Source organism: Rhinatrema bivittatum, chromosome 4, assembly GCF_901001135.1.
Source record: "Rhinatrema bivittatum chromosome 4, aRhiBiv1.1, whole genome shotgun sequence".
Taxonomy (NCBI): domain Eukaryota; kingdom Metazoa; phylum Chordata; class Amphibia; order Gymnophiona; family Rhinatrematidae; genus Rhinatrema; species Rhinatrema bivittatum.
The window spans coordinates 430071769-430084483 of NC_042618.1; the positions used below are offsets into that span (position 1 = coordinate 430071769).

A 12715-nucleotide genomic window follows, 5' to 3' on the forward strand; every position below is an offset into this window, starting at 1 on the left:
TCTTCCCAAAACCACAGTGTGAAATGATTATTATCAGCTGCAGCCAAAGTGGCAGGGATAACAAGTAATGAAGCCATAATTACAGCAAAAATGTTTATATTCCCTTCAACAACGATTTTTAACTGGGAAGTTCTGCAGAGAGAATTCCCATCTGGATTCTCACAAACTCAGCAACATCCTTCCAGGCTATGTCTGTAGGTTATGAAATATTCATCAGACCCCCTGCTCCCCTTTACGCAGACTCCATTGGAAATATGCTGCCCCTCCCATGTACAACATGGTTATCTCTTTCATGAGAAGAGCTCGCTGGCAAAGACATTCTGTCATTTTTTCTGACTTGGTTCCCCATGTCTGTGAATTTCCACTTCAGTTGTGGATGGTGTGACTGCAGGAAGAGTTTACTCAGGGCTGCAGTGCATGCTGGGTTAGGACTTGACCCCCTCTTACCTGGCACTGACCACTTTCAGGGGAATGTTATAAGGGTCACCATATTTCCCAAACCTTAAAATCAGCTGATGGATCTCATTGTCTGACCTTTTCATTCACGGTAGACGTAACTGGTGACACCATGGCCAGATTAGTCAACTTTCATCCAAACCAGAGTCCGTTAAGGCTTGTCAAAAGCTCCCTGTGGCATGAGAACCATGTCACCCAAAGGCAAGCACATGAGTCACTGAGTTGCATCATACAGCTGTCAGCAAAGCAGAACCTACCTACACAAGAGCCCTTCCATATTTATTGGACACTGCTAGAGGCCAAAATTTTGTGCTTACAGTTCCTGGATTTGTGAGCCTTGAGGCAGAGGTAAGAAACCCGCATACTACAGCTCACGCCCAGCATACATTAAAAGCCCGAGTCACTGATGCTTTTCACCCATTCTGTGTCTATGGGAAGTCAGGCCCTAAGAGGGATATATTGTTCAAATTGTTTATACTGTTGCACAACTGCTAAGAAAATGTATAACGTTCACATTGCTTTTCTGTTACACAACTGCTAAGAAAAATGTATACTTTTGTAAACCGTTGTGATGGCTCTACCGAATGACAGTATATAAAACTCAACAAATAAATAAATCTACAGAATGTCAAGGAAGACAGACACAATATAAATACTTATAACAATATTTACCAGGACAAATCACATTATGATTAATCCCTATCCCAGAGGTTAGAATCTAAACTGAAGCATAGGGAGGGATGAGAGGCTATCATAAAATACAAAAATGTATTAAAAATTAAAAACTAAAAGGAGCAAGTCATAAGGTTAAAAACTCGCAGGAGGCATGGACATTATTTAAAATTGCTATCCTTGAGACACAGAAAAAATATATTCCATGCAATAAAAAAGGTAGAAGGAAAACCAAACAACTGATGGTGCAGTTTAATAGTGAGGTGAAAGTCTTGTTTTACCAATATAAAAAATTTTTTTGAAGTTGTAAATATGCAAGCATAAGAACATAAGAAAATGCCATACTGGGTCAGACCAAGGGTCCATCAAGCCCAGCATCCTGTTTCCAACAGTGGCCAATCCAGGCCATAAGAACCTGGCAAGTACCCAAAAACTAAGTCTATTCCTTGTTACCATTGCTAATGGCAGTGGCTATTCTCTAAGTGAATTTAATAGCAGGTAATGGACTTCTCCTCCAAGAACTTATCCAATCCTTTTTTAAACACAGCTATACTAACTGCACTAACCACATCCTCTGGCAACAAATTCCAGAGTTTAATTGTGCATTGAGTAAAAAAGAACTTTCTCCGATTAGTTTTAAATGTGCCCCATGCTAACTTCATGGAGTGCCCCCTAGTCTTTCTACTATCCGAAAGAGTAAATAACCGATTCACATCTACCCGTTCTAGACCTCTCATGATCTTAAACACCTCTATCATATCCCCCCTCAGCCGTCTCTTCTCTAAGCTGAAAAGCCCTAACCTCTTCAGCCTTTCCTCATAGGGAAGCTGTTCCATCCCCTTTATCATTTTGGTCGCCTTTCTCTGTACCTTCTCCATCGCAATTATATCTTTTTTAAGACACGACGACCAGAATTGTACACAGTATTCAAGGTGCGGCCTCCCCCATGCCTGAGTAAAGAAAATGTATGCTAACATTTAGCATACGTTTTATTACATCAGTCCCAGAGGAAAAAACCAAGCCATGGGTAGAAAGCTCTACAACCCTTTCTAACAGGCCGATGCAGAAAGGTGCGCTGAGACGAACACACCTTTCTGCCTGTACTTCAACACATATTTTCTGTGCACAAATCTCACCGCCTATGCAGCAAGGAGATTTGTATGCAGAAAATGCAAATTTCTAAATGAAAGCACTGCTTGGGGCCCTTGCATGGAAATCTCATGCAAATGAGGTCATTAAGCAGTATTCCTCCATGCAGAGAGACTGCATCTGGCCAGCCCATCTTTCTAAGGGCTGGAGTTGTTTCCAACGCTACTGCACTGGCACTTAAAACCCCTAAAAAAAAGGGGGAAAAACTGTCTGTAAAAAGTTTTTAAATGTCCACGATTAAGTATTGACTTATCCGGGTAAATGGCGGCTAAGCAGCAGTCACCCCTGTCAGATATCCAGATAAATCCGCATTTAACTGGCTACGTGGCAGTGGCTACCATCACTTATGGCCATCAGGGGTGCCTCCACCTCCCCAAGTTAAAATGTACGTTGGACCTCTTCCCAACGCACATTTTACTCTCATCGTGCTTTTTTTTTTTTTTTTTTACTCTCGGTGCATTTGTATTTCATTATTTTGCTGCATCGGGAGTTTAAAAAAAAATTAACCTGGGCTTTAAAAACGTGCACTGAAAGCCAGCACGCATTTTCTTAGCACCCAGATTATTTCATCAGCCTGTAAGAGTGGATGACCTTCCCCTCTTGTCGCCATATAACCATCACAGCCCTACCCTTGAGAGCTACTCTTAAAGATATTCATCCACTAGCTGTCCACCATCCTCCTCCCATTTTCTGAGATAAAGGTGAGTCAGTTGATACAGTATATTTAGATTTTCAAAAGGCATGAGAGATTTCTCAGGAAATTGGGAGTCATGGGATTGGAAGCAGTGTCCTATTGTTGACTGGGAACTGTATAAAACAGAGGATAGGAATAAATGGTCACTTTTTCCAAGTGCAGAAAGGTCATTAGTGGCGTGCCCCAGGAGTCTGTACTGGGACCTGTGCTGTTTAGCATTTTAATAAATATTCCGAAGAAAGGAGCAATGCGTGAGGTGACCACATTTTCAGAAGACACAAAATTATTTTGAGTTGTTAAAACAGCAGCAGATTGCGAAGAACTGCAGAAGGATCGTGAAACTCAAAGACTGGGCAACTGAATGTCAGATGAAATTTAATGTGGAAAAGTACAAAGTAATGCACAAAGGGAAAACAAAACAATCCCTACTAGAGGTACACAATTCTGGGTTCTGTGCTAGGAGTCACCATCAAGGAAGAGGACCTCCGAGTCCTTGTGGACTGTGCCTTGAAATCTTCAGCTCAGTGTGTGGTGGTAATCAAAAAGGCAAACATATGTTATGAATTATTTGGAAAGACATAGCGGACATAAAAAGATACAGAGAAAGGTGACAAAAATGATAAAGGGTCTGGAAAGGCTCCCTTATGGGGAAAAGGCTAAACAGATTAGGGCTCTTTAGCTTTCAGAAGAGACGACTGAGAGGGAATATGATTGAGGTTTATTATATCTTGAGTAGGGTAGACCCAGCAAATAGAGAACAGCTATTTACCCTTTCAGACCACACTATAACTAATGGACACTCCATGATGCCAGCAACTAGCAGATTTAAAATAAATTGTAGGAAGTACTTTTTAACTACTGTATATTTATTTATAATTTCAAAATATAATTGCAAGCAGTTAAGCCAGATATAATACAGCAAGATGATAAAACAAAGTCGACAAAAGAAATATCAAAGACATTCTTATTCATATCAAACTTGAAAATTAGTCCACCATTTGTGTGTGTGTGTGGGGGGGGGGGGGAACCAAACTAGAGTCAAATTAAAGGAAAAATAGTCCAGGAAATAAGCGTCAAGCAATGAGATGATATCTTTCTAGTAAAGTCCAAAGGGCAACTTCTCCAAGAGAAGCCAATTAGTTCAGCAGATTAATAGCATTCGAGGTTCCAACTGTAATCTTCCCAGAAAGGAAGGCTGACAATTTGTAAAGGTTCAAAGAAAACATATTTTACCCCGTGATATAAATAACACAAGGTAAAAATAGCATCCATCTGAAGCAACTTCAGTCTCAAAATTAAATATTGCTTTCTCTTTTTTTGCATTGAAAAACCAACGTCCAGAAACACTCTTATTTTATGATCTTTAAATCATACAACTCGATAGCTAAAGAAATACCTCAAGAAGAACTCTCTGCCAGAGATTTTAAGTCCACCTGAACCAATAAGGTTTGCAGCCATAGGGACATCGGAAACTGATTATTCCAGGATTTGTGAAACATTAGGAAAGTCACTGGGTAAAGAATTAGGACCCCCCCCCCCCCAACAGCCATCCTTCTTGTCCTGAGGGAGGTAATGCAGGAAGTATTTTAACAATCGGCACACAATCAAGCCTCGGAATCTGTTGCTGGAAAGGAATACAACGAGTGAGGTGATCACGTTTGCAGATGATACAAAATATTTCAGAGTAGTTAAATCACAAGCAGATTGTGATAAATTGCAGGAAGAACTTGTGAGGCTGGAAAATTGGGCATCCAAATGGCAGATGAAATTTAATGTGGACAAGTGCAAGGAGATGCATATAGGGAAAAATAATCCATACTATAATTACACAATGTTGGGTTCCATATTAGGAGCTACCACGCAGGAAAGAGATCTAGGCATCATAGTGGGTAATACATTGAAATCGTCGGCTCAGTGTGCTGCAGCAGTCAAAAAAGCAAAAAGAATGTTAGGAATTATTTGGAAGAGAATGGTTAATAAAACGGAAAATGTCATAATGCCTCTATATCGCTCCATGGTGAGACCATGTACATCAGTACTGTGTACAATTCTGGTCGCCGCATTTCAAAAAAGATATAGGATGGAGAAGATACAGATAAGGGCAACTAAAATGATAAAGGGAATGGAACAGCTCCCCTATGAGGAAAGGCTGAAGAGGTTAGGGCTGTTCAGTTGGAGAAGGCTGAGGGGCCATATGACTCATGACTAGAATGAGTAAATATGAATCGGTTATTTACTTTTTCGGATAATAGAAGGACTAGGGGAAACTCCATGAAGTTAGCAAGTAGCACATTTAAAACTAATCAGAGAAAATTCATTTTTACTCAATGCACAATTAAGCTCTGGAATTTGTTGCCAGAGGATGTGGTTAGTGTAGGTAGTGTAGCTGTGTTTAAAAAAGGATTGGATAAGTTCTTGGAGGAGAAGTCCATTACCTGCTATTAATCAAGTTGTTTTAGAGAACAGCCACTGCTATTACTGGCATCAGTAGCGTGGGATATACTTAGGGGTAGATTTTAAAAAACTGCGCCTGCACGTACTTCTGTTCGCGCGACTGGCGCAAACAAAAGTACGCCAGATTTTAATAGATACGCACGTAGCCGCGCGTATCTTTTAAAATCCAGGGTCGGCGCTGCAAGGCTGCGCAAAATCGGCAGCCTGCGCGCGCCAAGCCACGCAGCCTGCCTCCGTTCCCTCCGAGGCCGCTCCGAAATTGAAGCGGCCTCAGAGGGAACTTTCCTTCCACTCCCCCGCACCTTCTCCTCCCTTCCCCTACCTAACCCCCCCCCCCAGCCCTATCTAAACCCCCCCCCCCTACGTTTGTTGGAAAAGTTATGCCTGCCCGAGGCAGGTGTAACTTGCACGCGCCAGGCCGGCTGCCGGTATGCCATGTTCTGGTCCGGGGGCTGGTCCGGAGGCCATGGCCACGCCCCCGGGCTGGAACCACACCCGCGCCCCGCCCCCGGAATGTCCTGATGACGCGCCGGCCACGACACGCCCCCAACACGCCCCCGACATGCCCCCCAGGAAAGCCCTGGGACTTACGCTCGTCCCGGGGCTTTGAGCATGCCGGCAGCCTATGCAACATAGGCTCGGCATGCGCAGGGGGAGCTTGGGGCAGGTTTTCGGGGGGTACGCGCGTATCTTACGCAGGATTTTCATATCTTTGGAAGAGATTAACACGACGCTTTATTTCATTTTCTGCAGAATTTTCTAAAAAGGAGCAGAGTTTAAAACGAGAAAGTTTGAAGCATTCTCTCTTTCAAGGCTTCATAATCAAGTCTTAAAATTCTAAACGTCCACAGGAAATAAAAAAAGCCGTTTGCAAGCTACAGAAAGACAAGTGCTATTGGGATATACCCCTATCACTGATCCATCTCGGCAGACTTCAGGAGAAGAGAAAATTAAACAGGAGCTTCAAAAGCTGAAGACCCATGAGATTAAGTTGCAGAAAGGACAATCATTATGAGCTATGAGAACTGGAGCAACATAAATGAGATTTATTTATTTATTTTATTTATTTAACAGCTTATAATATACCGGTGTTCGTGCGAGCACATCACGCCGGTTTACAATAAACTTGCGAAAGGAGGAAAAATAAACTTGCGAAATAAACTTGCGAAAGGAGATGCTAAACTTGCGAAAGGAGATGCTAATTGCAGCGGCACTATCAACCTCCCTTTAAACCCTCTCTAATTTTCTTTTTTGCTGGTAAGTGATACTATCAGAAAAGAAAGGAAGAGGAATGCCCAGGCTGGGACCATCTTTCCTACTCACCATTGAAGCTGACGCTACGGATGTACTTCAGCAGTTTCTTGCCTCCTGCCTGCTCCATCTCTGGGCAGAGCCCGTGGTAGTCGGGGCACAGATCCTTGTTCATGTTATGCAGGGCGTGAGCCATGGCATACACAGCATCAATCACGAACTGGACTTTACCCTCTTGCTCATACTGGGAATCTTTGCCAATCCTTTCCTGTCCTGCATATTAAAACAAACAAACAAACAAACAAACAAAAGACAAAGCGAGAGAAACGATGCTCCAGAGACGTCGGCGTTTGTCTGTTAATCGTCGCACGTGCCATCTCCTTTTCTAGCCGACTAGTGGAAGTGCGTCGAGTTCCCTCTCTGGCCCTATTCAAATCCAGTCTACAAACTCACCTTTTTGACGCTGCTTTCAACTCCTAAACGCTTCTTTACAATGAATGCACTTCCAATAGACTCTTGTGCATCATGTATGTTTGGACTAGGCTGTAAGCTCCATGGAGCAGGGACTGTCCCTTCTGCATATCTGAACATATGTTCAGTAGCGCTTTAGAAATGATAACCTGTGGTATCAATAGCTAAACAGAAAACTGTGGCAGGGAATAGAGAAATAAGAGGCATTGTGTTAGCAGGGCTTCTCCTGCACCACAGTCTGATGGGGGCAGGTGTACTGGAGGGTCCCTGGCTCCAACACCAGGCAGGCAAGTGTCAAACCTCTGGCTGCAAGAACACAGTGACACACTCATTTCATTTCTCAATTTTTATCCTCTTGTAATGCTTTCATATATGTAAATTAATTCTTTAGAAGGAGACCATCCATTTGACAGATTAGCTTTGCTTTTTGTTTATTTATGGAAAATGAATAGTTACAAGGGGATCCTGGAGAGAGGCTAGTACAGTGGTATTCACTCCCAGCTCTCCAGGGGCACCATTAGTTCAGATTTTCAGGATATCCCGAATGTATATGCATGAGATAAATCTGCAAACAATGGAGGCAGGTGCATGCAATTCTATCTCATGCATATTCATTGTGGATATCCTGAAAACCTGACCTGTTGATGGTCCTTGAGGGCTGGAAGTGAACACCACTGGGTTAGTGGGATGTTTTAATGCAGTGATGGTGAACTCCAGTCCTCGAGAGCCACAAACAGGCCAGGTTTTCAGGATATCCACAATGAATATGCATAAGATAGATTTGCATACAATGGAGGCAGTGCGTGCAAATCTTTCTCATGCATATTCATTATAGATATCCTGAAAACCTGGCCTGTTTGTGGCACTTGAGGACTTGAGTTCACCATCAATGCTTTAAAGACTAGTACCGGTAGTTATATTGAGGAAATTCTAAAATATTCAAGGGAGAATAAAAGGAAGAACTGGATCTACACAACTCACAATAGATCTTCCCCTATATCCAAACCTGAATTTAAATATTTGCCATCATAATAGGCAGTATCAGTTCAAAACCTTCATTTCCTTATTCATAATCATATGACTTACTCGAGTAATGTCCAAGAGAGAGAACAAAACAAATTTTTTTGAAAGTTTTTTCATGCATAAGGCAAATAAGGTTTTGAACTGGTACTGCCTATTATGATGGTGAATATTTAAATACAGATTTGAAAATAGTTATATTGAGGTCCATATTCAAAAACAGAAGTTATTGGGCACTTATTTGGCTAAATTCTAGTGGGAGGGAGGGAGGAAGAGCCTAGCCACAATGTACTTACACTAGATGGGTATTTATATCTCTATGGGAAGCTCACCTAGTAACTCGAGGTGAGGTTAGGTGGGCTTCCCATAGAGATATAAATACCTATCTAGTGTGAGCCCATTATGGCTAGGCTCGCTCTCTCTCTCTCTCTCTCTTGCAATAAACTGCCCATTACCATAAACCACACCCCTTTTCCTATCACATGCAATACTTAGTGCATGTTGATAAATCAGGCCGTAGCTTGTTATGAAATTAGCATGCAATATGTAATTTAAAGGCTGTTCTCTCTAAGGCCACGAGCAGCCAGTAAGTCTTCAGAGTACAGGAGCCATGAGCTTTGGAAGGACTCCAAGAAAGGCACTGCTCTCTCACAACCACAGAAGGGGGCTTCCATCTTGGCTACAGACCAGTGTCTTAGCCTTTGGGAAGCTACCCCCTTTCATTCACAAGTCCTCAGCCACTGGAGACACTTCACCTGTCATTCATAAGCCCATGCCTCAACCATGGAAGGCAACTCCCCTCTCAGTCACAAGCCAGTGCCCTAGGCACAGTGGCCCTATAAACTGTTTGATCTGCAAGAGTCTGGAGGCTTGTGGAAGAGGGAAAGGGAAAATGTAGCTTTTGTCTGATGAGCAAGGAGATGCAGGATCAGAGGACAAGAAATAAGAAGCAGAGCAGAAGAGGTTAATGAGGTATCCAAAAATAAGAGTGTACCAAGTCTAACTTATTTTTGTGTGTCAGCAGATTTATCTGGAGTATTTGCTGTTCTTTCCTTGATGAATCAAAGATTAAACGAAAGAAAAGAGCAGGAACGTTAAGCGCCAATGTGCTCAGCAGACAGAACAAGGTTTGTCTCTCCTGGGCCTGGACAGTCATTGACACCACTGTACAGAGCTGTATGTAGCCCTCCTGTCTTCTCTCTTCCACATCCACATTCCCAGATTTACTGCAGGTTAAGGCTGCTTGCTACTTAGTGCATGCCAACATGTCCCCCTCCCCTCTCTCTGAGACTGCAGACACCAAGTGATCCATTCATCAAAGGCATTTCCTCCAGGCACACAATCTGTGCCCAGATGTGCTGCCTGCTCCTCAGGCTACAGATGTCAGGGAGTGTGCATGTCCCATAATTTCTAAAGCGTAGGTCTTAGCCAAGCTGCAGTAGCAGCAGCCCAGATTCAAAAGCTAAAACAAAGGTAACGAGTCACAAGCAAAGGACCTGTTGTTATGCCCAGTTACTGTGGGATTAGGCCCTGTGCCCACCTCCTGGGCAGCGCTTAAGTTCTAAGAAGTAATGCAGCATAAGGAAGAAAAGTTTGAAGGGCTGGATAAGAGAGCTTAAAATAATATGCACACAAGTGTACCGAACATTGGGCAGAGAACTGGCTTCAGGATAAGAGCTGTGTGGACAGATTCTAGGTCGGGAGAGAGAACGTGTGGCCAAAAATGTAATCTGACCACAAACAATACTAAATGGCATCAGAGTCCTGGAATTGTCTTTGATTTATTTCCCTTGTTACTTTACAATTTTATTTAATAATTATTATGTCATTTTTTTCTCTTCTTTTATTTTTTATCCATTTGGGGAAAATGTTAAGTAGCCTGCATTGTTGCAAGGTCCATGCGCACTTTAGTACGTGCACCTTCTACCCAGGTAATTTCTCTTTGAAAATTGGCTACAAGGGCATGGGGAGAAAGTGGCCACCTACGTTTGCACCTGCTGTTTGTGCAGGCAGCCAAGCGGGGCTAAAAGAGTGCGGGTACTTTTCAAATTGAAATCTATGCGAGCAAATTTCCTCCCCTGCCCCCACCAGGAACACTTCCTTAATCTGACCAGCATTTCCTGCTGTGAAAGCTTGCACATCCCTTTAGCCATTCTTGGCCTGATATAGCAAACTGAGCAATAAAACTGTGCTGAAATTCAGCTAAAAAAAATGTAACTCCTGATGCAGTATGCTCCCACGCATGTGGAGTTAGAAAAATGCACTGAATGGAAAATGTACGCACAAACCCCGAATTGAAATGTGCACTTATCCTTTTCCATAGGCTGAGCCCCCATTTTAATTCAGGAAAGGGGAGAGCAATGCATCTGTAGAAAACCCAATTTGTGCACCTATCAGTTTTTCTTTGCAGAAATGCCTAGTACAGGACACCCACACCGTGAACTCCAGGGTCAGTGTTATGGGCGTGGACGCTTGGACTGAGGTAGATTTGGTACAACCTGCAAGGTGGAGCCCTGCAGATCCCCAGTGTTGGCTGGCATAAGTGGATGAGGCAGAGACTCAACTGGAGCTTCGCCTATACCAGCCCACATTTCCCTTGCATTGAGCCCTTGGGGGCCAGAGCCAACAGGTCTTAGGTGGGGGCCTCTGTCGAGGGACAGAAGATCCGTAGATGAGGTTGAGGTGAGCAGGAGCAGTCGAAGGCAGGCTTGGGTTAGGGAGAGCGGCGTTCAAGGAGAGTCCAGTATCAGGCAGTGGTCAGAGGCAGGAGGTCAAGGAGAGTCCAGAAGGCAGATCAATACTGGGGATCCATCCAAGAGAATGTGGGATGGATAGGAAAAACAGGGAGGCAAGGAGCAGCATAAGAGGGCAGATGAGATGAAGAGATGAAGAGAAACACTGAAGAACTGACCACAAGACCTGAGAAAGGACTAAAGATGAAACAAGAACTACAGAAATTGAAAATGAGGCGAAGATCAGCAACTGAAGACCAAATGAAGACCAGGGACTGGAGATGCAAAAGAGACCAGGAACTTGAGAACGCTGAGGCAACTCACTCTACACAGGCTGTAGGGAGACCTGTTGCTGAGGCACTGGAGGAGCGATGGCAGAGGCTTTTTATAAGCCTGAAGAGTGATGTCATCAAAGGGCACCTCCAGGCCTTTCCCGCCACTGGAGGTTGGCTGTGCGCATACCCTAGGAGGAGTGGAGCCAAGTGGTGTGGGCGGCTTCCTGCTGCGGGCGTTGGCGACGGCATCTTGTCGCATCGTGGCAAGGCATCCCATCATGTTGGAGGGAGAAACAGCCCGGCAGCGTCGGGGAACAGCTACAGATGCCCAAACCAAGGGGTAAGCTGGGCAGTTCGTGGGTCCTCCTCGTGGACCACCAAACGCAACAGTCAGCCCCATAGACTAAGATTGGCACAGGACGTTTACTCCTCCTCTGACCAGGAGTAAAATTTCCAGCGCTGGGAAACCATGAAGTAAGCCAACACACCTCTATGTACTTCGGGGGGGGGGGGGGGGGGGGGAGTGTAATAGCTAATGCCTTCATTAGCATGAGATTTATGTGTGGAGGCTCTAAACAACTCTCACAGTTCTACGTGCACAGTTTTTGAGTGTAAAACCTTCTGCTGCATCAGCAGTAATGTTTATTCACAAACAGCATGCAGGCAGCTACAGATTAAAAGTGTTCTCTCCTGAGTGCACCTTATTGCGTTGGCCTCTGAGGAGGGCAATGCTCACTGGATAAATGCCTTGGGAAATTGTCCTCCCCAAGATTTGCTTTGGAAACACACAGTGAGGCCAAGAAGTTCCCTGAATCTGAGAGTGATGTGTGAAGCTAGAACAGAGAGAGAGAGACAGACAGACAGAGATCGAGAAGTAGAGCAAAAATCACCTTGGAGCAAAACTCAGGCAGCTATAAGTGATTTATGGGGTGAAGAAGTAAAATCTGAAAGCAGGGGGGATGAGATGAAGAGGGGGTCAATGCTGGTGTTATGAGAATTATGGTGGTGTGAGAGAGGATGAATATAGGGGGATGTGATGAGATGGTGAATGCATGAGGTAGGAGAAGTGAAGAGAGGATGGAATTCCCAGGGGGAATTCTTAGGAGGAGGCGAATGAATCCTGGAGGACACACGAGGAAGGGTAACTGGTGCAGAGGGGGGAGCACGAGAAGAGGAGATGCATGTGATTTCCTTCCCCATCTCCTTGGATCGTCTGAAGTGATGAGAGAAAGAGGTGCATGAGAACCTTGTGGGAAGAGGAGATGTGTGTGGAGGAGTGCAGGAGCACAAGACCTGGAAAAGGGGTACAAGAAAAACCCAGTGAAAATAGAATGGTGGTGTGATACAGAGCTAGAGGGGAAAGGTGACTGGGGAGAAGAGAGCAAGAGATGGTGTTGGGATGGGGATGGGGTAGAAGAGGTAATGGAGGGTGATGAAGGGGAGGGATGGTGACAGAACCAAACATGATGAAGTGGAGAATGATGACAGAGAACTACAGTTGATAATGGGGCTAGCGAGTGATAGAGAGAGTTGAGGTGTGA

The 12715-nt window shown here is 44.1% G+C and overlaps 1 protein-coding gene and 1 long non-coding RNA gene across 4 annotated transcripts in view; one reads left to right on the forward strand and one right to left on the reverse strand.

Annotated features, from left to right (window-relative positions):
- GRM7 (glutamate metabotropic receptor 7) overlaps nt 1-12715 on the reverse strand; it is an 827253-nt gene that overhangs the window by 393319 nt on the left and 421219 nt on the right. For all 3 annotated transcript variants that reach the window (XM_029601455.1, XM_029601454.1, XM_029601456.1), the window contains exon 6: nt 6749-6949. In XM_029601455.1, the coding sequence (XP_029457315.1) occupies nt 6749-6949 (201 nt within the window). The remainder of the gene's footprint in view (nt 1-6748; nt 6950-12715) is intronic.
- Nucleotides 1-12715, forward strand: part of LOC115091292 — a 130982-nt gene that overhangs the window by 36339 nt on the left and 81928 nt on the right. The gene's annotated exons all lie outside the window — the stretch shown is intronic.